General features: G+C 39.7%; 1 protein-coding gene across 3 annotated transcripts in view; it reads right to left on the bottom strand.

Moving 5' to 3' along the window:
- Nucleotides 1–636: 636 nt before the first annotated feature.
- mylk4b (myosin light chain kinase family, member 4b) overlaps nucleotides 637–21934 on the bottom strand; it is a 33357-nt gene continuing 12059 nt past the window's right edge. For 2 of the 3 annotated variants that reach the window (XM_051377499.1, XM_051377500.1), the window contains 12 exons: nucleotides 8704–8785; nucleotides 7479–7887; nucleotides 7075–7298; nucleotides 6247–6352; nucleotides 5422–5515; nucleotides 4345–4454; nucleotides 4065–4206; nucleotides 3597–3667; nucleotides 3379–3507; nucleotides 3037–3268; nucleotides 2118–2166; nucleotides 637–2009 (listed from right to left, as the gene is read on the bottom strand). In XM_051377499.1, the coding sequence (XP_051233459.1) occupies nucleotides 1999–2009; nucleotides 2118–2166; nucleotides 3037–3268; nucleotides 3379–3507; nucleotides 3597–3667; nucleotides 4065–4206; nucleotides 4345–4454; nucleotides 5422–5515; nucleotides 6247–6352; nucleotides 7075–7298; nucleotides 7479–7887; nucleotides 8704–8785 (1659 nt within the window). In that variant the 3' untranslated portion in view covers nucleotides 637–1998. Of the gene's footprint in view, nucleotides 2010–2117; nucleotides 2167–3036; nucleotides 3269–3378; nucleotides 3508–3596; nucleotides 3668–4064; nucleotides 4207–4344; nucleotides 4455–5421; nucleotides 5516–6246; nucleotides 6353–7074; nucleotides 7299–7478; nucleotides 7888–8703; nucleotides 8786–10073; nucleotides 10806–21934 lie in introns of those variants that run through there. The other variant, XM_051377498.1, reaches the window with a different exon arrangement.

Raw genomic sequence — 21934 nt, forward strand, 5'->3', positions numbered from 1 at the left:
TGACTTCCAAAAACTTTGTGCTTTCATTTAATCCATATGTTGATTATGCCAGTTTTTTCATTTTCCAGTTTTATTCTAGAGGTAAGATGCCCAAACAGGAAGTTTTATTATTGCCTTTGGAACATGATTTCCAAATATTTCTTTTGCTGCGTTTGGCAATTTATGTGTGCAGATTTCAGCTTTTCTTCTTATCTTCAAGGCTTTTGTATAGCATAACTTACCAAAGTGAAATTAAAATATACAGAAAATGTCTTTAGTTTTAGTCAATTTTGTCAAATTTGTGCAAATGTTTATTGAGACTGGGATGTCCACATGAGTTAATGTGTTTGTATTGTAATACCTATTCTGACAAATACTCCCATATTATTATAATAAACTAACTAAGGTGGAACTAATCAAAACTAAACTAAAACAAGCAAACCGACTCTGGAAACTAACTGTAACTGAAGAATGAAAACTAATAAAAAATTCTAGTGTGAACATACGGGAATATGAAACATAATCTACCTAATATACACTTCAAAATGTGGATAGGCCTACGTATTAAGTCAGTATTACTCTCAGTATACATGTACATTTTTCGTATATACTCACAACATCACACACAAAGAAATACACTGTGAGAAAAAGTGCAAATGTTTTCTAGTGTGATTTATTTATTTGCTTATTTATATTCTACATAAATTTATGTCTTATCATTAACCAAGAAAACTTGAAAAAAAAGTATCACAAATTCAATTAAACAAGTATTCAAAATCACAAAGCTTTTCCATTTCCAAATGGAACAGCCAACAACTGAGTGACGGAAATTTATCCAAACTTCCCATCTCTGAGGCAGAATGGGACAATAAAGCACTGACTGGTGTCTCCTCCGCTCTGTTGTTGGCTCTCCATCAAGCTGAACTGTGCATCCACACAGTATGTGCATAACTAAGTGAAATCCTGTTTGTCTCCCCTGAAAATAAAATCCCATCTTGAATAAAAGCTTTGCACTTCAAGTACAGTCTGGTGTTGAACCAGTAAATGAATGAACATAAGAATCCACTTCAGTCATAAACATGAATCATTCATAGGTAGTATTCTGTTGTTCGTTATGCCTTCATGGAAGGTGAGAGGGCTACTCCAAACTGCCGAAGCAAAGGCGAGCTAGTGGCATTAACGCATACAGAAGGAAATCCAGTCTACAGTGAAAATGTACCAGAGATGAGGGCTGAATTTGACACGGACAGGGAAGTATTCAGTCATTGAGATGTTCTCACTTTTCAGGGGAATGAGAGTATGCAGTGTTGTGTTATATACAAAATAAATTAATGTGGTGTGAAATCAACTTCAACCGAGTTCTACATATATTTTTACCTTATGTTCGAGAAATAATAACATTTTCATAAGACTTGTAAATTAAAAGAAAGAAAGAAATCTGTATTCACAAAAATATATTATTAAAATAATAGCATTCAGTCTATATTTTGTTTAACGTTGTTTGCTAAATCTCGAAGAAATAGGCCAAAAAGTGCAAAGCATGCAACATACCAGGACAACATGACAGACTGATCACTGGCAAACAGGAGTCTGTTTGATGCTAAACTGCTGATTTTCAGGGATTCATGTGGAAGTTGTAGAAGTGACAAGTAATTCAGGCTTTTAGTCTCTAATATTTTGGATTCCCCATTGTGATACAGGTGGTTATTTTACCTGCAACAGAAACTACACACCACCATATAGCTAGAGAGTCCTCACTGGTTCAGTCGGAGGTCGTGTGCTCTACAGGACGGTAACCATGCTAGCAGGTGGTTTGTGCCTTGAAGGCAGCGTTAACAAATGTCTGTTCTTTTTCCCTGCGGGGCTCTCTATCACCATTCAGACCAGAACTACAAGCCGCGGAGCTAAGCGAATGGGAGGATGCGAAGCAGAGAGTAGTTATCCAGTATACAGGTACAGCAGCATTGGTCCAGTGTTGGGCTCCAGGGCCCTACATTGTCAAAAGGCATGCTGAGGGCCTCACAGTGTTTCTAGGAGGTAAACAGAAGAAAAAGGCAGATTTTAGGCTTCAAGTTCATTTTAAGTATGAATAAGATTGAGAATGAATCAATTCTTATGTTTGCTAAGGAGAATCTTACCTGTCGAGCTCTCTGGAGAAGGAGCATGTGTGGAGTGGCACTTGTTTTTCTGCAATGAGAGAGGACTCCAATTAGGGCACTGGAACAAACACTTGTATAAACACTGGTTTGTGAGTCTGTCAATACAAGATTTTGATATTTTTGTCATATTGCTTCGCAGGTCGAGAATGAACTTCCATGCTCTTAATTAAAACAGGCCTGAGATGTGGCGTCTACACTAACACACCAGTTACAAACATCATAATCAACTGATCAATAGAAAAAATAGTTCTAAATGAATTAATTTAGTGGTTCTCAAACTTTTTCTGACATGCACCCCTGTAGAATAGTAATAGTAATAGTAATAGTATGTTAGGGTAAGCAACTAATAAAAAAGGATCTAAGTTGACTGTTATTGAAATAAAGATCACAATGATCACATTCCCACAATGTAAATCCCTTCAATGCCCACCCTGCAGTGGCTCTGTGACCCATTGGGAGGGCCTGCCTCACGGTCTGTGAACCGCTGGAATAAATTAATTTCTATTTAAAGGATTCCCTAAACATTTAATGTTGCGGGTTTCCTGCTGGCCTAAGGGACTAAGACACTGACATCTCAGTGTTCCCTCTTCTCTCTCCTGACCTATGTCCTGTTACCTCTTGACTAAAGTTTTTTTAAAGCTTTTATATTTATAAAAAATACTTAAAAAAATAAAAATGAACTAAATAAATGCATTCTGAACAGAATCCCAAAATTCTTTTTGAAAAAAAGCTTTTATATTTGTTTGTTTATGTTGCAGTTTTGCAAATGTGTCTACCTAACGGTTAGCTGAAATCGGTAGTGTGCCAACTAAAAATGAACCCACAGAGAGGAGAAACAAGAGCTCCGATTGGCCAGCTGTTTAACAGTGCATCTTAAAAACCAAATGCCAGTTATTACCTTCTGATTTAGTCGATAGTGCAGACTCCGGTCTGACAGCCAGGGGTGTCTGAGGGACTCTGCTGCGCTCATCCTCCAGCTCTTGCTCTTCACCAGCAGAAGGGTGATGAAGTCTTTGGCCTCGTCAGAGATGTCCGTAAACTCCTCTTCCTCAAAGTTCCACTGACAGGCCAGGATGTTGTTCAGCGTCTCGTTGTCGTCGTCCCCCAGAAACGGAGACAAGCCACTGAGCCTGGACCAGGAGGAAAACACAGGTCAGGAATGCTACTGTGTGTTTGTTTTTATGTTTGTGTGTGTGTGTGTGTGTGTGTGTGTGTGTGTGAATGGGCATGCACAACTCACAGCATGTAAGTGATTACGCCAAGGCTCCACATGTCTGTGGGGAATGAAACAAACTCATAGTTGATGACTTCAGGAGCTAAAAATTCAGGCGTTCCAAAGTTGACCCTCAGCTTCTCTCTGGGTTTATACCTGTTGGAGACACAAAAGCAGAAAGATAAGAGTTATATCTCAGGCCCTGTTATGAAAGCTTTTAACTGTAAATAGATGAGGAGTTTTACCTCCTGGCCAGGCCAAAGTCAATGATTTTAATCTTGTTAGTGGCTCTGCTGACACAAAGAATGTTCTCTGGCTGAAAAAGAACAAAAGAGAACCATTAGAGATAAATCTCTGGTTTTCTGTACTGTCCTTTAGACAGAAGTACACATAAGTCAGATATAGATATATAGTCAGATAGATAATAAGTCAATTTTTTTAAGGTTAGATCATCTTGTCTTAACAATTTCTTTACTGTGTTTAATCCTAGTAAGAAGCTGCAGTGGAGTATTTACAGTAGTTAGAACTATACACAAATAGAGTATTTAAATAATGGTAACAACATTTTAGTGAGGTTTTCAATGAAAATAGTTAACTTAAAGATGGGGGTACATGGCAATGAGAAAAACTTGTACATTTATCAATATGACAGTAAAATGAGAAGATATTACTGACTGTGATAACATGAGAACTCTAATTGAAGCAGGGGTTACCTTGAGGTCAAGATGTAGGATGTACATCTTATGCATGTACTGCAGCCCTTCACAGATCTGGCGTATAAACAGCACCGTGTCCAGCTCTGTCAGGTTGTAGTTCTCATCAATGATGCGGTCAAACAGCTCGCCTCCCTCCACACTAGGGCACAGACACACACACACACACACACACACACACACACACACAATTACAGCAACAAAGAGCTTGTAACTTCGTTTTATTGACAAATGAAAATGCATACTGTATGCCCACATGCATGCAGGTACCCGGACGTACTATTCCATGACCAGGATGATGTCATGGCGTGACTCAAAGGCGGCGTACAGCTGGATGAGGTTGGCGTGGTTCAGCTGGTTCATCACCTGGATCTCATTCCTTACCACCTCCTGAGAGACAGACAGAAACACACAAGAGTCAGTTAACACACAGAGTGATTTTTGGTTTGTAAGACTGCTAAATGTATGGAAGTTCATTAAAGACAAAACTGATAACTAAGCACAAAACTGCAGTCAGTCAGGAAGTCAAGAGTCAAGTGTATAGTTATTTTTCACTTTCCCAGTCGGGCAAGTGGTTCAATAGTTGAAATGAAAGCGAGAGGCTGTTGGCTCCTGTTATGGAACTCCAGTGAGGTTTTTCAGACTTGACATGCCTTTGAAAAATGACCCACCTTGCTCTCTAACTAGCGACATAGTACATAGTTGGAGTTTCACTCGTGTGCCTCATCGAGTGCCTGATCGGTACTGCCCATGTGCAAATTCTCAACAGAAATGAGAAGGAAGCGAAATGGCTCACACGTTAGCTACTACGATCTTCAGCTCTGGAAAAAACTATGAGTTTAATTATTTTTTACCCCTTGCCTGATTTACTAGATTCACCCAAAGTGGCATTTTACTTGCCCTGGGCAGTTGGGCAATCCTTATTGTTGAGCCCTGCACACAGACAGACAGGCAAGGTTTGCCAACACAGTCTTTTGTCACTGATGATCACAGATAGCAACATGAGCCAGCCAAGGATTTGGCTGTGTGTTTGCTGGGCTTTTTGTCGGCTCCGAGATTTTTGAATATCTCAGATGATAATGTAACCACAAAGCTATGCTCGGACATAGGACCTCTCTCACATCTCTTTCAGATGACCCAGAGTAAGAAAGACACAATGAGGCTGACAAATTGCCACATGCCCACGCCCTCTGGGCTGCTGAGCTGTGTCTATTTTTAAAATGTAATCCTTAATGGTGCTTAGCAATGATAAAATTAACCATCCATTAGACTGTCTGGGGAAACAGGCATCCCAATACCGTTGCTGAACATGGATTCTGTTTCATATTTAACGTTCATTGGCTGATCTTTACTGCACCTTCTCTTTCTGGCTCCTGGCTTTGATGATCTTGGCAGCCAGCATCAGACCAGACGAGTTCTCCATGCACTTGTGGACTTGTCCAAAACGTCCCCTAATGAAAGAAAAGCAAACACACTCATTTTAGTGCTCAGCGATCCACAGAAAATTATGATTACAATTTAGACTTTTTTGAATAATTGCTTAAGTATTTTACCATAGTCAAATTCCCAATAATTGCTGGATCCAGAATCTCAAACAAAGAACTTTCTGCTTATCTCTGTTTTATATCATTGTAAATTGAATATCTTTGGATTTTGGACAAAGCAAAAAAAATTAACATGTAATTTTGGGAACTCTGCAAATTGATTTTTTTTTCTGACGTTCATAGACCAAACAATAATCGATTGTTTTAATTGTAAAGTAACTTAATTGATAATGAAAATAACCATTAATCGTAGCTCTTTCTTATACACACACACACGTCATCATCATAAGCTTCTTCATTCACACAGCAATTAGATCTAGATACTGTGCCATTATGTCAGAGATTTGAGACATGTGCTTGCGTGTTGAGGGGTAATCTCCAGTTCGAGAGGCAGGATTTAGCACCGATCTATTACATCAAAGAGACCCACTTTGCCCCCTGAGGCCCACAATCATCTGCCCTTCAGGGGGCAATTAAAAGGTCTTGGAAAAAACTATTAGGTGTCCCCTCACAGGGTGTGAGATCCTCTGTTATTTCATTACAGAGGGCCAATACATTCAGTTGTCTGTGGCTGTAACTGAGTGAAATAAAAAAAAGCTGTTATGGGCTGGTTATTCTGTGGTTCTCTTTTCACTCACCCTCCCAGGACCTCGTCTCTGTTGATTGTGTAATAGGTGGCTATCTGATGGGGTTTGGGAGTCACGATGCGGTGGTCGAAAGGTGCTAACGGTGGAGGGCTTGAATCTGAGGAAAGCATAAAGAAATATAGACAAAATGAAAAAAAAGTTTGCAAAACAGACAGTATGAAACGGGGACAGAGGCAGAGACGCAGGCCCAGAGACAAAGTGGTTCAAAATAGCAACATGCCAATGTCTCATTATCTGCTCTGCCAGCTGTGCCGACTGACGTGTTAGTGACGCTTAAACAGGCACGGTGTTATGACACTGGATCTGCTTCAATGTCTAAGGAACAAAAAGTCAAATGTCACCAGCTTGCAACCAAGATAGGTCATCTTTTATGGTTACAATCTGTTTTGCCTGAACTGCAGGCTTATGTTTAGACAGTTTTTGAAATGTGTCTTTGTGACTAAAACTGTTGTATGTAAATGTTATAAAAATGTGTGCACGGAAGCAGAAAAAGCAGAACTTAAATTTAATTTTGTAATACAAATATGAGTTATTTTCTTTCAACCACAGCAATAAAAAGTTTATATGGTGACATAAGAGGATTTGACAAAGCCAAGGTCTAAATTTCAAAATAAAAGTAGACATCGCCACTAATCATCATTCTGGCAACATATGTCCACAACTGATTCCCACCAAAATTGAAAGTTAGACATGAAAACAAGTTGCAAAAACCTCTCTTTAACCAAGAACATGATCTCAGTGTTCTCAGTGGGAACTCCAGCTCAGTTTTCTTAGATTGTTTCTGATGCATTCATGCAAAGTCAAAGTGAAATGTCTCACCAATAATAAATTCCTTCAATGCTGACTCTCCAACCTTCCCCTCCTCTTCCGCCTTTGCTTCGTCAGATTTAGAGGCCTGCGGCTCGCCCCCCTCCACCACCTGTCCATCAGCAGTTTCCACCTTACTGTCTTCCACTCTGCTTTTTTTGAGGTCATCCGTCACCAGGTCTTCTTCTGTGACACGACGCTTGCTGCATGTGGCCACATCGCCGACTTCCTCAGAGCTACACAGTTAATAAAACATAAAAGGAAACATTGAATATTTCATTTAATTCAGTTTTGTTTTATTTTTTGTTTCCTTCTCATGAAGAATTAGCTCTTAACTGACTCTCTTCAAAAATGTACAAAACGAAATAAAAGTAAACACAGTACTGACACACAGTCTTGTAATTTGTGAGATATACCTTTCCTGTGGAAGGAGGGAGGTCTTGCAGATATCTGCACTTGAGGCTGTTTCTAATTTTGACGACTCTTCTGCCTCTGCATTGTGCTTTTTCTTCCCATCATCCTCCACTTTTCCTGCTTGTTCTAGACTAACATCTGCAGCCTTTTGCTCTTCTTCTGACTCTGAGTCCTCAAAGAAATCCCCCTCCTCCTCCTCTTTCTCCTTAGTTGCCTTCTTCCTCTCCTCTGACTGGGCGGCAGAGCTGTGTGGTCCGTCCAGGATCAGCTCGGCAGGCTCCTGTCTTCTTCCTCCACTGTCCTCGCCCCTCTCACTGTTGGCCTCTGCTTTTCCATGGGAATGCTCGGTGTTCTGCCTGTTGAGCTTTTCCACCTGTTCCTGCAGGACAGGCTCATTCAGCGAGGACGTGTCTGATATGGGAAAAACAAAGCAAACAAAGAGGCTATTACATTTCTAACCAAACTAGGGAAGGCGATATCAGTCAGTCAGTTTGTCCACCACTTTGATCCATAGTGAACTTTCTCAGCTATTGAATGGATTGTCATACAGTTTGGTACATTCATCCATGGTGCCCAAAGGATAAATTTTAATGACTTTGGTGATCCCCTGCTTTTCCAAATGTCCAACACTTTTGATTCTAAAATTTTGCTTAAATTCCTATATTCTGCTATATTTTAGATTATTGCTAACATAAAGTTAGCATAATGAATGCTCAAATGTAAAGTTAGCAAAAATTGAGCCAGACAAAATGAAGAAAGCAAAGCCATATGCAGACCCTAGACGTTGGGAGTGTATTGTATGCACTTAGGCCACACTGATGTCCATATTAAAGCTAGAACAATATTTGCCAGACCAATGTATCACCCAATATTACCTTCTTATGTGTAGTGGGGTACGTATGTGTCGGCAGGAGGTTTGAGGTCACAGTTGTATAGTTTGTCCACCAGAGAGCACTAACAAGTCGATTTTTACACTATTAAATATCCCACTCAGTATGTATTTAACTAATAATACTAATTAATATCAAGAGTTTAAGTTTCATTTATGTGTTTATGTTTATATATACGTAAAATATATCATCATAAAACTTCAGTTTTAAAATCCAGTATTGGTTGGTTATAGTACATATCTATTCCAGCAGTTCATTGGAGAACAGAGATGCCGTGCACCTTTCTGCATAAACTCAGGGGATTGGAAGTTGTGTGTTATTTCCTGTTTGAGCCTACCTGACGTGTCCTGAGGTCTTCTCTTCTTCTGGGCCTTTAAGCCTTTCAGGCTCAGCTTTGCTTTATCCTTGTCATCCTTTGCCTTGTTGTGGAAAGAAGAAACAAGCATTAGACAATGGATCCTCACAGTGACAGGCATGGGCTTGAACCAGAATTTAAAGTACAAACTCTTACATTTGCAACAGTTCTTTTTTTACTTGTAAAAGGGGTCAAAAGTAGTCTAAGGTTATGGAGCAAGGAGTCAGCTTTCTGATGGGAACAGTGTAGTCATATATGTGTTTCCATTTGCACAGTAGCCAGAGAGCAAGCCAAAGTGTTTGTTAGTGTTTCTATGGTTGCCCTCGTAACTCAAGTATGATGTTCTGGGGGACGGATGCCTTCTCCGGGAGAAAGAGGAAAGGTCACATATCATCTGTAGCAGATGACGTGCCGCACAACACAGGAAACAGTTTTATTCACCCTTTCCCGCAGTGACACTGATATTTTTACAGAGTGGCAGAAGAAAAAAATTCAGGTGATCCACTGCTACAGCCATTTAATGTGTCTGACAGAGACTGTCTGGTGTAATAAATCTGTTTGCCCATTTGTGAATCAGCAGAATTCAAGCACGTAAGATATTCCATCTCACACACAAACTTACACAGATACTCGGCAAAAGAAGCTATGCTACAATCCTAGAATAACAAACATGCACAGTGTGATGCAGACTATGTGTGGCTTCATGCAACGGCAAGAGCCCATCTAATTAATCAATGCAGTAATAATATCAGCTATTCAGAACAGGCCAGGCGAGTGCTAAACTGACGCTGTGCAGCTGCAGTCCTACCCACTGCTGATACAGACATGGTTTTGATAAGATAACCAGTCTGACTCTTATCATTTACACCTCAGACAGTCCCTACACAGAGGAAAATTACTTAACATTGCAGAGAACAACATGTGGAAGTACAGTAGAGCTAATAATAGGAGCCATATCAGAAGTAAGAGGAATGAGTAGCAGCCTTAAGAAAGAATTTAAAAAACATGTTAAGACCCATTTGAAGTTGCACTGTTTGTATTTTATCTTTAAAATCTTCTTTTTTTAGAGCCAGCTATTTATAATGCCACTGCCAACAGGTCACATAATCCATCAAGAGTCATCCAATGTCATTTGCAACCTCTCGGACAGCACTTAATGTGTCTGCCACAATGATCACAATGCAATTAGACCTCTCACTATGTTGCCATTAAGTTACACAGTAACAGAACTTTCCTCAAAGTACTCAAGTGTTGGAGAACAGACAGAAAACTAGATGAAAAAACATTTGATTTTGAGGTTGTTCTGGTCCACTTTTTGCAGGAGAACCCTGTAATGCTGTTAAACCTCTCACCTTCTTGAAAGCCTTATTTCCAGGCTGTTTAAACAGCAGCTCCACCAGCCTGGAGCTCTTCACCACCTCCCCAATGAAGCTGATCACCTGCTGGGTGCCCTCCACCAGCTTCTCCACCCCTTCCAGCCTGCGTCCCTGACACTCCATCCGCTCGCTGGTCTTCTCCACGGCCCCACGCAACTCCCTGCACACCTCAAACCCAGACCCACGCCTCCCCCCGTGGCCCTCTTCACGCAAAGAGGCCAGATCCCGACCCATTCCCCTGACGTCCTGGGACAAGCCATCCAGCCGGGTCAGGACGGTCTGCTGCATGTTGAGCAAACGCTCCATCTGAGAGCTCAGGGAGTCCATCCGGTTCTCCACGCAGCGCAGGGCGGCATCATGGGGGGAGGAAGGTGATGATGAAGATGAAGAAGCTGGTGACTTGTCTGATCCATTAAGTGAGAGCTTCCTGCCACCGGGCTTCTGCCCATGAAGAGGGTTTGGGTCGTACACTTTGGCCAAAGAGTTGACAAGGCTGGAGCTCATGACTGATTTACAGCAGATGTCCTCACAAACAGCAAAAACTTTTCACCCACTAATAAGGTCACATTCATGAAGTCTCAGTGGCAGCAGCAACAAAAACCATACTACCAAAACAAAGCCACAGGGAGAAGAAAAGAAGTGGAGGGAGAACAGAGATCTCTCCCTCACCACTGCGCCACAGAGAGGAGTTTTAAGAATAGCAAATGGCTTTCCTCCACATTAAAGTGCAGCCCCCTGTGGACGTCAGGGACTGAGTGGCCAGTGATAAGAGCTGGGGGCTCGGGTGTGCAGTTGGGGATTGATGCGGGTTAAGGGGAGATGCTGGAGAGGATCGCTATGTGACATTTGAGACACTTCAAAAGCCCTTCAGTCAGGTGTCAGAATCCCAAGAATCTGGGACTGAAATATGACGCCGTAAAAAGCAAGACAAACAAATAAAATGTACAGCCAATAAAAAAGAACAGAAAACCACCGTATCTGATCATTAAGACCTCCTGCAAAGTTTCAGCCAGTGTAGTAGTAGCATGAGTATACAGTATATTTTGCTCAACATGGATCTTGTTTTCAGATTCTATGTGGAACTATATGGTTTTTACATTGTGCCATAATAGGAAGTGGGGTGACAGGTGCGAGCGTGTGCAAGGCTGTAAAAACGTTATTAACCACTTGGACCTCTGTTTAAGACACAAGCATTGTGGGTATTTCTGAACCTCGTCAAATGCCACACTGGTCTCATAACCGATTTGTTTATACCCAGAGGATGTGTCAGCAGAGCATTGCATAATTGCCACAAATTCCAAGGGTCCAGACCTTTTCACACACTCTTTCTTCTATTTCCTACAGTGTGATGTTTTCATCTGCTGAAAGTGGACATTTCACTTAGGAGCATGATTTTTGAAAAATCACAAACCACAAATAGTTTGGAAGTCAATCCTGGTCCAGTATACAGCTTTTGCTAATGTGATGTAGAAACTGGAAGCCACTGAGAATGGACAGTGAAGTAGGAGACTCACTTTAAATGAAAACATACAACATTTTTAATGAGGTAGAGGGAGTATATGCCTGTTTAATAATTTGAATATGGAAATTTAACTTTTATGTGAATGAAACATATCAGACACACGTTATTGTTCCAAGCAGACTATTTGTTTATGTCTTAATACATGTCTGGAGGGGATCTTTAACTTTTATTACATACTAAACTCCAATCCTACACTCAAAACTTGTTTAGTTAACTAAATCTAATTTAAGGTGATGTCTAAATTATCTTTTTATTTTGTTTTATGTTCTTATTATTTAGTTATTTAAAGAAACAAATACCCAACATAGACCAGTGCTACATACCACGGCATTCACAGCTTGAGCTGGTATCCAAGTTAGCTTTTGGTTGTATAATGTTTATGGGTAAATATGAATACTACACATTGTTGTAAAGGAAAATATGTACTTATCAGTTTCTTGTTAATATTGTTGCTCTTCACATTATTTAGCATTTTCTGTTAGATGCTGCATAATTTATTTTTTTATTATAAAAAAAAAATCATGCTGAATGTTGTATTTAAAGCCCATTTAGGGTTTTTCACTTTAAAATGTTACATATAGGAGAAAGTTAAGATATAGAAATTTGAAAAACACTGGTTTGACTTGGAGTCGGAAAGAGCCTGCAAGCTTCCCAATATAGGCTGACTGTCCATGCAACGTGAGGGACTAGACAACGGAAGAAAACAGGAAACAGGTGATACCACTGACACCTAAGAACTGTTGATACACAGAAGAAGGGGATTGTGCGAGAGGAAATCTACTGCACATGTGTTGCTGCTGAGAACTTAAGAGGATGAACTGACACAGATATGCACATGGATACACATAAGTTCATATTCACGAACACATACAAACGATTGACACTTATTGAGACGTGTCTGACTGGGCACACTGACCTCAAACCTTTCCACCTCTCAGTACAGTGGTATCTGGAGTAGACGGGGTGACAAAACGCCGGCGCCTATATACTGGCACCCATCTGTCAACACCGGAAAAACCTGACCTACGCTCTGTCCCTTTGCACTGTTCCCAGTACAGACAGCTCATCAGCTGTCAAGTTTAACACTCATATCCCCAGTCAATTTACTATAAGGTGAGAATGAAAGAAGACACTGTGCAAGTGCAGACAAAGTACAGGACATACTGTGGAAATACACATTTAATCACTGATTGGACAAATCATTGATCAGGAAATCCAGCAAACATTAATACGATGCCTTTGTTAGTCAGAACTGCCAATCCAACGTACTACTATCCAGGGATTTAAAGGGCTACTTAATTTGTCTAAAACAAGCAGAATTGTTCTCTCCAAATACAAAATCACAGTTACTAGCCATTATCCACAAACTCTGCCATTTAGATTTACTAAAAACTGCTTTTAAGTGACATCTGCCAGGTAACTGTTTCTGTCTTTATGACAAAAGAAGAAACTTCTCACATTGGGTTCTCCCATTTACTAATTAGTGCTGAGCCTGTACACTGGGATTGGAGTTGCGGTAGGACCCAGCCTCAACCTAAAGTAGTATTCCTCCCTGTTAAAGGGAGTACATGATTGTTAAAGTTTGTTAAAGTAATTAAAGCTGTATTTTCACAGGATCGGCTTCTCCTTAGCCTTTTTTCAAAGGAAAGCTAGTTTTACATTTGAATCTTTTTTGTAGTATTGTAAGTATATAAATATTTCTGTTTAATGATAATAAAACAAACTTTTTGTGACATTGTAACATTTGTGTTACTCCCCACAACCCCTGAACATCACTTGGGGGTCGTGGAACCAGCTATGAAAACAACATATTATCAGCTTATGAAGTTGTAATGGCAAACATGTTTGTTAGCAGTTGCCTACTGACACATCTAGTGTTCCCGATGCAACATTAGCATTCATTTGGAGTCCTTTAGGTCCAATAGTCACTTTTCTTTTAGCTCTGTTTTGGTCTTCAACACCTCCTGAGGAAAATATCTCACTAGTCGCTAACTTTGTCGTTTGTTCTTCAAAATAAATGGATGCTGAATGCTGATTAGAGCGGTGAGGGTGAATCAGAACAGTAAAGTTGTGGGCCGTCAAACCAAAAATAATGAGCTGAAAGACGCTAAAATGCTCTGTAGAGCTGAGGGGTATTGTGGCGTTGGATGATAATTCTCTGGGTGTGTCTCTACAAGTGACAACTTTCATATTACATATGGTCATTTGATCTATTGCTCATATACAAATATTGACAAGGGCGGCCTTAAACACTGTGTTATACATATGATCAATGGCTGATAAATTTCAGATATTTAGATGACTGAGGGTGTGCTGAGGAGAGGAGCAGGTTGGTGGTTGATTAGTCCGGGTCTGGTTCTGAGGGCAGTGGAAGGTTTAACTGTACCCTGTTGGGCAATCTCTGCAATCCCCACTCAGAAAAGGTTACATGGTAAGATGAGAGCCAGTGTGATATAAAAGCACTGTTTAGGAATGAGACTAACGCAGCCTCTCCACTCTCACTACATATAGAGTTACTCAGCAGGAAGACACAGACAATACATAATGCTTATTCTAGTGCCACAGACTGTCCAGTAATCCAATATCAATCCAGTTCAATGGCCGTAATAAATGCAACAAGCTTTAGACCAGAGTCACAATAATAGACTGTGTGATATGCAACAAACGTGTGCTGCAAGCTAATGGCTGCTGTCGTAGTAAACTGAGTCCACATTCAACAGTACGGTAGCTTGGCAAGCAATGAAGGCAGAAATGGAAAATAACTACTTTACTCGAGTACAATTGTATTTCCATATTTTGAGACTTAACTAATTTACTCCTTGTCAAGTTTGTACTTAATTTATTTGGCAAGAAATTAAATGAAATAGTGCATTGGCAAATTTTCACCAAAAATGTTAGATTTGCAAAATTTAAGATAACGTTCAGTCAATTCAAATCTTTAATTATGTCCGTTCACTATAGAGCATTAATACCCAGCCCTACATGTGATTCATTTTATAGGACTGTATACTCACCAGCTGAACCTGCGCCTACACCTCAAATGAGGCAGACTACCAAGAGTACCTAGTAATAGACTAGAAATTTTTGTCCACCTGACAACAGCTCAGTGACGGCTCTCTGATCTCTGGCTGGGACCTGGTCCAGCTCTGGGGCCCCTGAATCATCCAGGGTTTCCCCTCAAATGGCATCCCTACCCACAAAGATTTTATCATACCACCATCATGACTCACCCTACAAAGCCTCACTGGGACCGAAAATAATTGCATTCAAATAACAACGTTCAAAGGATCCTCGTCATTCTCCAAGTTCAACTGCAGCGGGTTGCACTTAAATGGCCAATAAAGTGCCAAATACTCAGTAGTTAAACTCATGGACGACTGGAAAGCAATGCACCAAGCCTAAATACTTTAATTTCTCTATCGTAATGTCGTATATTAGTGATAAACAACAAATACAGGCTTCTAAGGAGAAACAATATTACGCTATGCACAGCTTTTATTATTCACATTTTATAGGAGCTTTTTCAGTTATGTGATGTACAGTATTTACTGATATGTACAAACCCATGATACCATGCTTTTATAGCTGTATTATTACATGAAATGGAAATATTTAACATATCTTCCACAATCTATTTATGCACATTTTCCCATAATTCACCCTTGACAGATTTGCTATCTTGGCGTCATGGCTAGAATTCAAATAAAAGTTATCTGATCTGGGTCTGAACAGTCCGTCATATTGCAGCATGCAATGTTATTAATGGAATCACTGGGAGGTTTTGCAGGGTTGAAAAGTTTACGTAAAATTTATCTTTTTATGGCGTATAATTCCTCCGTGGTTTTTCCATCGTTGTTAGAGGACGTTTGTCCAGCGGGTGCATGGCGACGAAAAGAGGGCTGCACATTATCTCTGTAGCTCCACCTGCTGCTTTTCTATCTGACAAACCTACTTGTGTCACCACTGGCTGATGACAGACTGTACTTTCACAGTTCAGCTGCTGTGATAACATTCGTTCAGCTCTCTGTTATGACCTCGGATGGACACTAAAAAAAAATCCTTTCATGGACTAGAGGTACTGTATGACGCCAGCGAAGCATGTGTGTATATGTGTTTGTGCTGGGGAGGGTGATTAGGTCCAGCCTGTAAATATGTTATATAAGCTACACAAGTATGTGCACAGACTCCTAAATGCATGCACACAAACAAACCTCCCTCTGTTATCGTGAGTTTGCTGCTCGCCATGAGCGTTATGTAATGTGAAGACAACTGGGAGTGATGGGACCAGTGTTTGAAAGAGGATTTTGGATAAATGGTGACCTCTGACCTTGTGGAAATCCCACCACCCCAAAACACACACACACACACACACACACACACACACACACACACACACACACACACACACACACACACACAAAAACCAGCAGAGCTTAGTGGAGAATTTCAGCAGAGGATCTCATGTTTCACTCAATCTCTCAGTGTCACAGTGTCAGCACAAACTGGTGGTGTAAACTTGCAGCTGGATAAAAATAATCTAATCTAAAATGTGTGTTTAAAAAGGCAAACAGGCCCAAAAATGAATTCATATAATAGTCATTAACATGAACATATCAACATTTGTGTGGTTAAGACTCTGCCCTGCTGCAGTGCTCTTGAGCAAACCACTAACACTGACCTTTGAGCCTGACCTCTCTAGAGGAAGACGAGCAAAGAGAAAATTATTTATAATAGATTCTTACTGTCTGACATCACATTTTCATGTTAGCAAGTCAATAATCATATCAATATAATGGAGTCTATTATTCTGTGCTATTAGTTCATGATATGTCACATGGTTGCCTTATTGTGCTGCCATTCGGTGTCTGAAATCTTCACATGCACACTATGCTGCTAAACAAATACATGAGAATATTCCTCCCACATGTAAAAAACAAATCCATCAACACTTAAAATAGACAAATACATGTTGGAACGAATCCACATATGACTGCATGAATAAAGGTGTATGAAAATCAATAAAGTTATTTAATAAAGAGGTGAAGAATTGCATTGATAAACAAGCATAAATGTTTATTTCTTCCTAAAAGTATTTGTATGTATATTAATGTATTTCTGAAATCAGAGTTGATTCTGTTTATTATTAGGGAAAACATCACACAGATATTGAGATATGATTCATGATTAGTGTGAGATTGTAAATTGTTGCATCACAAATTAAATTTTCACTGAAAGAAATTATTAAAATCATAATGATGTAAAATTGTTTGGGGTCTGTACCAAACAAACATGATCTCTTAAATCTGAAGAACAAGATTTTATAGCACTACAGTTCGTCATTATAATGCTGTCACACATTTTACCTTTTTAAAACATTGAAGCTTCTGCAATTTCAATAATATACTTGACATTTCAATAATATATGACTTAATTGCGCAGCCTTATTTATAATGTCCCTTTTCAGTTGTGTATGTGTGTTTATGTTGTATGTCACATGTTGTGTTGATATTTTAAGTCTTTTTAGGAAATTTGAACTGTAAATCAGTCAATATGTGCAACTTTAGTTATAAATGTATTGCGCTGTCTGTACTGTATACAGTAATATAACTTTGACAACATATACAATCCTGTAATGTAACTCATCAAAGCAATGCAGCAGTATCTGACAGTGTGTATATGATTGGGAGTAAATTGGCTAAAACTTTTTCAATCATTGGTAGCTTATGATGTTGGGTGTTGGGACGTGAGCTGCATTTCTGACTTGCTACCACTGGATGGCGGTAGAGGGCCACAGACCCAGGAGTCCTCCTCTAACCACAGAACCTGCTGATGACTAAGTGGGAATTTGGAAGCAATTGGACAGCATTTTGGTGGGAAGGTCACACCCAGCTGTTCTCTGGTTACCTTGAACTTCGACCTACTAACCCTCTACACACACCTATTCACACAAATCCAACAAGTCAGTGTTTGCCATGTTAGATCTACTGGACACGGTGACAGATCATAAACAGCAAATATCCATTTGACTGCCAGCTGTGACTTCATCTTGGCCTGAACTTTAATTCATGTAAATTTCATCCTGCTCTCATTCACAGCTTTTGCACTTTCCAAAGACCTCAAATGTCAAACATTTTGTGTGCTTTAGCTGATTTACTGCAAATACGACTTCCCATTACTGCGTACCATTTTGAATACTCAATGTTTTAAACTTTAAAAGTGGGGTTTTCCTTTAAATCACATAGCCGTTAATTTATGTAGAAAATCAGCTTGCAAAGATTTGAAATGTACTTAATGAACACTGTGTTTGCTTATCATCTTGGAGTGATGCCTCATCTTGTTAACTCCTACATTTACAGATGACCTACTGTTCACACTGCGGTGCACATATATCCAGTGCACCATTTGTAATAAGGTGGTCTAATTAAACTGACTTTGCTCTCCCCACTGTTTGCTCTGCCAGTGCTGCTGCTGCTGTTGCACTGCTCCTCTGCAAACTCTTCCAGTTAGCATGGAATATGTGAAGTCTTTGTACTACTGTACTATTCGTATTTACTGTCACACCTTTCCTTGAGATCTGTTCTATGTTCTCTGTTTCTACCACAGTGTTTGCTCTAAATGTACACCTGACTGAATTCGATGATGCTGGTAAAGGCATTCACCAAAATGTTTGTGCTGTGCTTGTAAATCTTCTGTATCTCAAACAAAATAACTTTTTATACTGTGAACCAGTTGACCTCGAGCTGGTAGAACTCTGACTGAGCTAGTGCAACGTTAAAACAAGTGTTTCAGAAACATTTAAATTGGCCTAATACATAATACATAAATGTGTAGCTAAATCTTCTAGCTGAAATCATTTTAATGCTGTTGAAACAACCATAAGTGTCTGGTATATGTCAGTTTACAATAAACCTGCAAATGAGCAAAACTACTGGACTGCTGTTGTTGTCAGTCTCAATAATAATAATAATGCATCAATAATTGTATTGCCGTTATAGCCTTTAATAGGCCTGTTCTGATAGCATAGCTAACTGCATGACTAGCCTACTTTTACTATAGTAAAGTATTACTATACTATGCAGCATCAATGCTGCTGTTTGATTTTTTTAGGGAACCAAATAGTTCACAGCAACAGTTTTAACCTGGAATTTAGACACTCAAAGGTAGCAAATATGATTTCAGACACAGCCCTGCTTCTATGGCTGCTGCATCTACGTATTTGCATTGGCAACGTACAGTCGGATTAATTTCATGAGCTTATTTTTGGAAGTGTGTATTATAATGCCTCGTGCTGCTGACTTCCACCACTTACGTTTAGCTAGGAGGTGAATGCATATTTTCCCCTGGTGTTGCTGTCCTTTCACAAGGTTTCTTATAAGCACACTTTATCATAACTGTTGTCTTAGTACTGCCATTAATGACTTTAATATGACTGTTGCCCATTCACATAACTTTCCTGTAATGCTAGCGTCAAAGAAAAGATTTATTTATGGTTTATTTTATAGGGACAGTTACAGTAAACATAGACAGGCTGAAAACAGTTGATGCGAATATCATAGTGTTCATAGCAAATGCTTATTTGCAACACCCTTTCCTTTAACCACTTTAACTCAAAATCAGTGGGTTTATACATCAAATTTAACCTAATAAACTCTCTCTACTCTCTCTTCCGGTCAGCGTTCTACTGACAAGTCTTTCGTATGAGGGAAGACCCTCGGAGGCACTCTAATAAATCATTTCCCTGGATGAACTGCAACTCACCACACAACGTTAGGCAGGGCAATGGTCAGTGTGTACTGTGTGTGTGTGTGTGTGTGTGTGTGTGCGTGTGTGTGTGTGTGTGTGTGTGTGTGTGTGTGTGTGTGTGTGTTTGTGTGTGTGTGTATTATGTCCCACCACCATGTATCAGCACTGTGCTGGTAATGAGTTATGCAAACGGCTGAAAGTGGACACCATCCGAGAGGCCATATGAGTCCAAGCAAAAACAGCACATTCCCCCGGAGTCCTAATACCAGGGAGAGAGACAGAGGAAGAAACATGGAGCCAGGAGAGCTGAAGATCTAAAGTAAAATGTAGGTTCTATATACCCTTAAAATGACTAAAAACATCATTGCAGGCCCCCTTTCCTTCAATTCACACAATATACAGACACTGTGTGTCAGTACAGGGTGTCTTCAGGGATCATTTCATAAGGACCAGTAGGCAGAAGGTTAATAAATGTTTAGATATTTAAATCAACAGCAGTGGGGAAAATATGGCTTAGTTCTGAGTATAATAAAAGCAAACACACTGGAGTGTCTTTGTTTGATAATAGGAATCATTTTGAAGAACTTCATGCTTTAATTGCACATTAATATGCAAATGTTAGGATTTTATGCACTTTTAAGTTTAAAGCAATAATCAATAAAAACACCCCTGATATCCCAGTCTTAATAAACAGGAAATTGGGTTGTCTTCAGTTAAATCATTTCTCCTTTCTCAATGTCCTGGCCAAACATCCAGTTTCTGCAGAAAATACTTCAAATCAAGGACTCGAGATACTGTAGTTTCAAAATGTGATGTGTCTGTCAATTGTAGGATCTATAAAACCCCCAGCACAGACACACATTCACCCCTGAATGTCCCTTTTTGTCTTCAACATGAAACTATCTTGACTCTGTTCTTCCATCCCTCTTCTATTTGTTGGTGTGCTAATTTAGTCTGAGCTATGTAAGTGTGAGAATCTGAGGCAGGAGAAGCCCTTCTCACGTTAGTCATGCTCACACGCATTAGCACAAGCTGCAGTTTACTCTGTACAAGCCTCATACAAAACTATTTGTCTGTATACTGTGGGGCCCAAGTCTAAGACATGCATACGACAGGATTTTCATGATAAAGTTATAATTATTTTAGTTTTAAGACAAAAAGCAAAATAAGCACTCACTACAGATTGAACAGTTCTATATATATATTCACACATTTATACATATAAATGACACACAACTTCAAATATTGTGTGCAAAAGTAAAATGTAAAAGTAAAAATGTAGACTATTGTCTACCTTGAAGCAAAAGAAAGATACGATAATGATAATATGCATCGTAGTAATGAATCTGTTGTATTCTGATGGAGTTAATCCATATTCAGACACAGTGTTTGATTGAATGAACTATTACTAAAGTGACAGCAGTAACAGTATTTCAGTTAAATAGAACCACAAACTTTTCTGTTGCATGGACAAAAACAACAAAGCATTTAATAGAATGTAGAGAAGCTCAATCTGACCTCCAAAGATTCACAGAAACATGAGCTTTTCTGCTTGGTTAACATTTCAGTAACAGGCCAAGTCAGTTGGTGTTTTTTTGACACTAATATATTATTTCCAGGATGCTGCAGGCAGGCTTTTTGTGTAAACCTGGAATTGAAGAAGACAACTCTCCTAGCTTTAACTGAAGAAGCTCCTGTGTGTCTTCAGGTTAGTAGGCTTTGGCATGAATGAAACACGGCTACACAAATGGAGTTAAAGTGAGGAAAGTTAATTAGAGGTCAAGTGAGGAGCAGTGTTGTTTCAGCACCTTGGACAGATCTCACTTAAACAGGATTAACCTGGTCTGCCCCCAGGTTTCTAAAAGCTTCAATTCAAAGTTCAGACTTTACTTTGATTCCCTTCAGTTCAGTCTGATCTCACTTTTGTTAATCTTAAAACCAGCACTGACAGCATGTTGACACATTTGGCTTAAACTGTCCTGGGTAGTAGAAATGATAAATAGAGTTATAAATCTCGCCGTAATAAGCCCACTGTCAGCTGGGACAAGAAGACTGAGACTAATAAAACTATTGAGCTGACACTGACAGGCTTCAACTGCTCAAAGGACCACAGCTCTCACGCTTTATGAGGAGTCAATTACATTTGCTTCCCGCTGGATTATGTTAACATAATAAACTGGTTTAAACTGGACACGGCATGTGTAGTGTAGAGGGCACAGGCTTGTCCGGGTGGAGTGGTAGACTTAAGTGTTGTTGGACAGAATTTAGATGTCATTGCTGGTGACAAGTGTGTGACGCATGTACGATGACGTTATGTTTTCCACTGACTGTCTACAGATGGATGAAACACTGCTTCACCTGCCAAAGACTATTGTTGTTGCATTGTTGTTAAGCATCATGTTTAGTACACTTCAGCAGTTCAGGCCAACAGCAGAAATGCTACAGATGCCTGTGATGCCTCAGCTGATTAGTTTTACTGCCAGTAAACAGTAAATCCCTGAAAAACAGCTGTACTCTGAACACGCAGACATGATAAGTCAATAATGCTCTACAGGGGAAGGCAAGTCCTGAA

This window comes from Dicentrarchus labrax, unplaced genomic scaffold (genome assembly GCF_905237075.1).
Source record: "Dicentrarchus labrax unplaced genomic scaffold, dlabrax2021, whole genome shotgun sequence".
Taxonomy (NCBI): Eukaryota; Metazoa; Chordata; class Actinopteri; family Moronidae; genus Dicentrarchus; species Dicentrarchus labrax.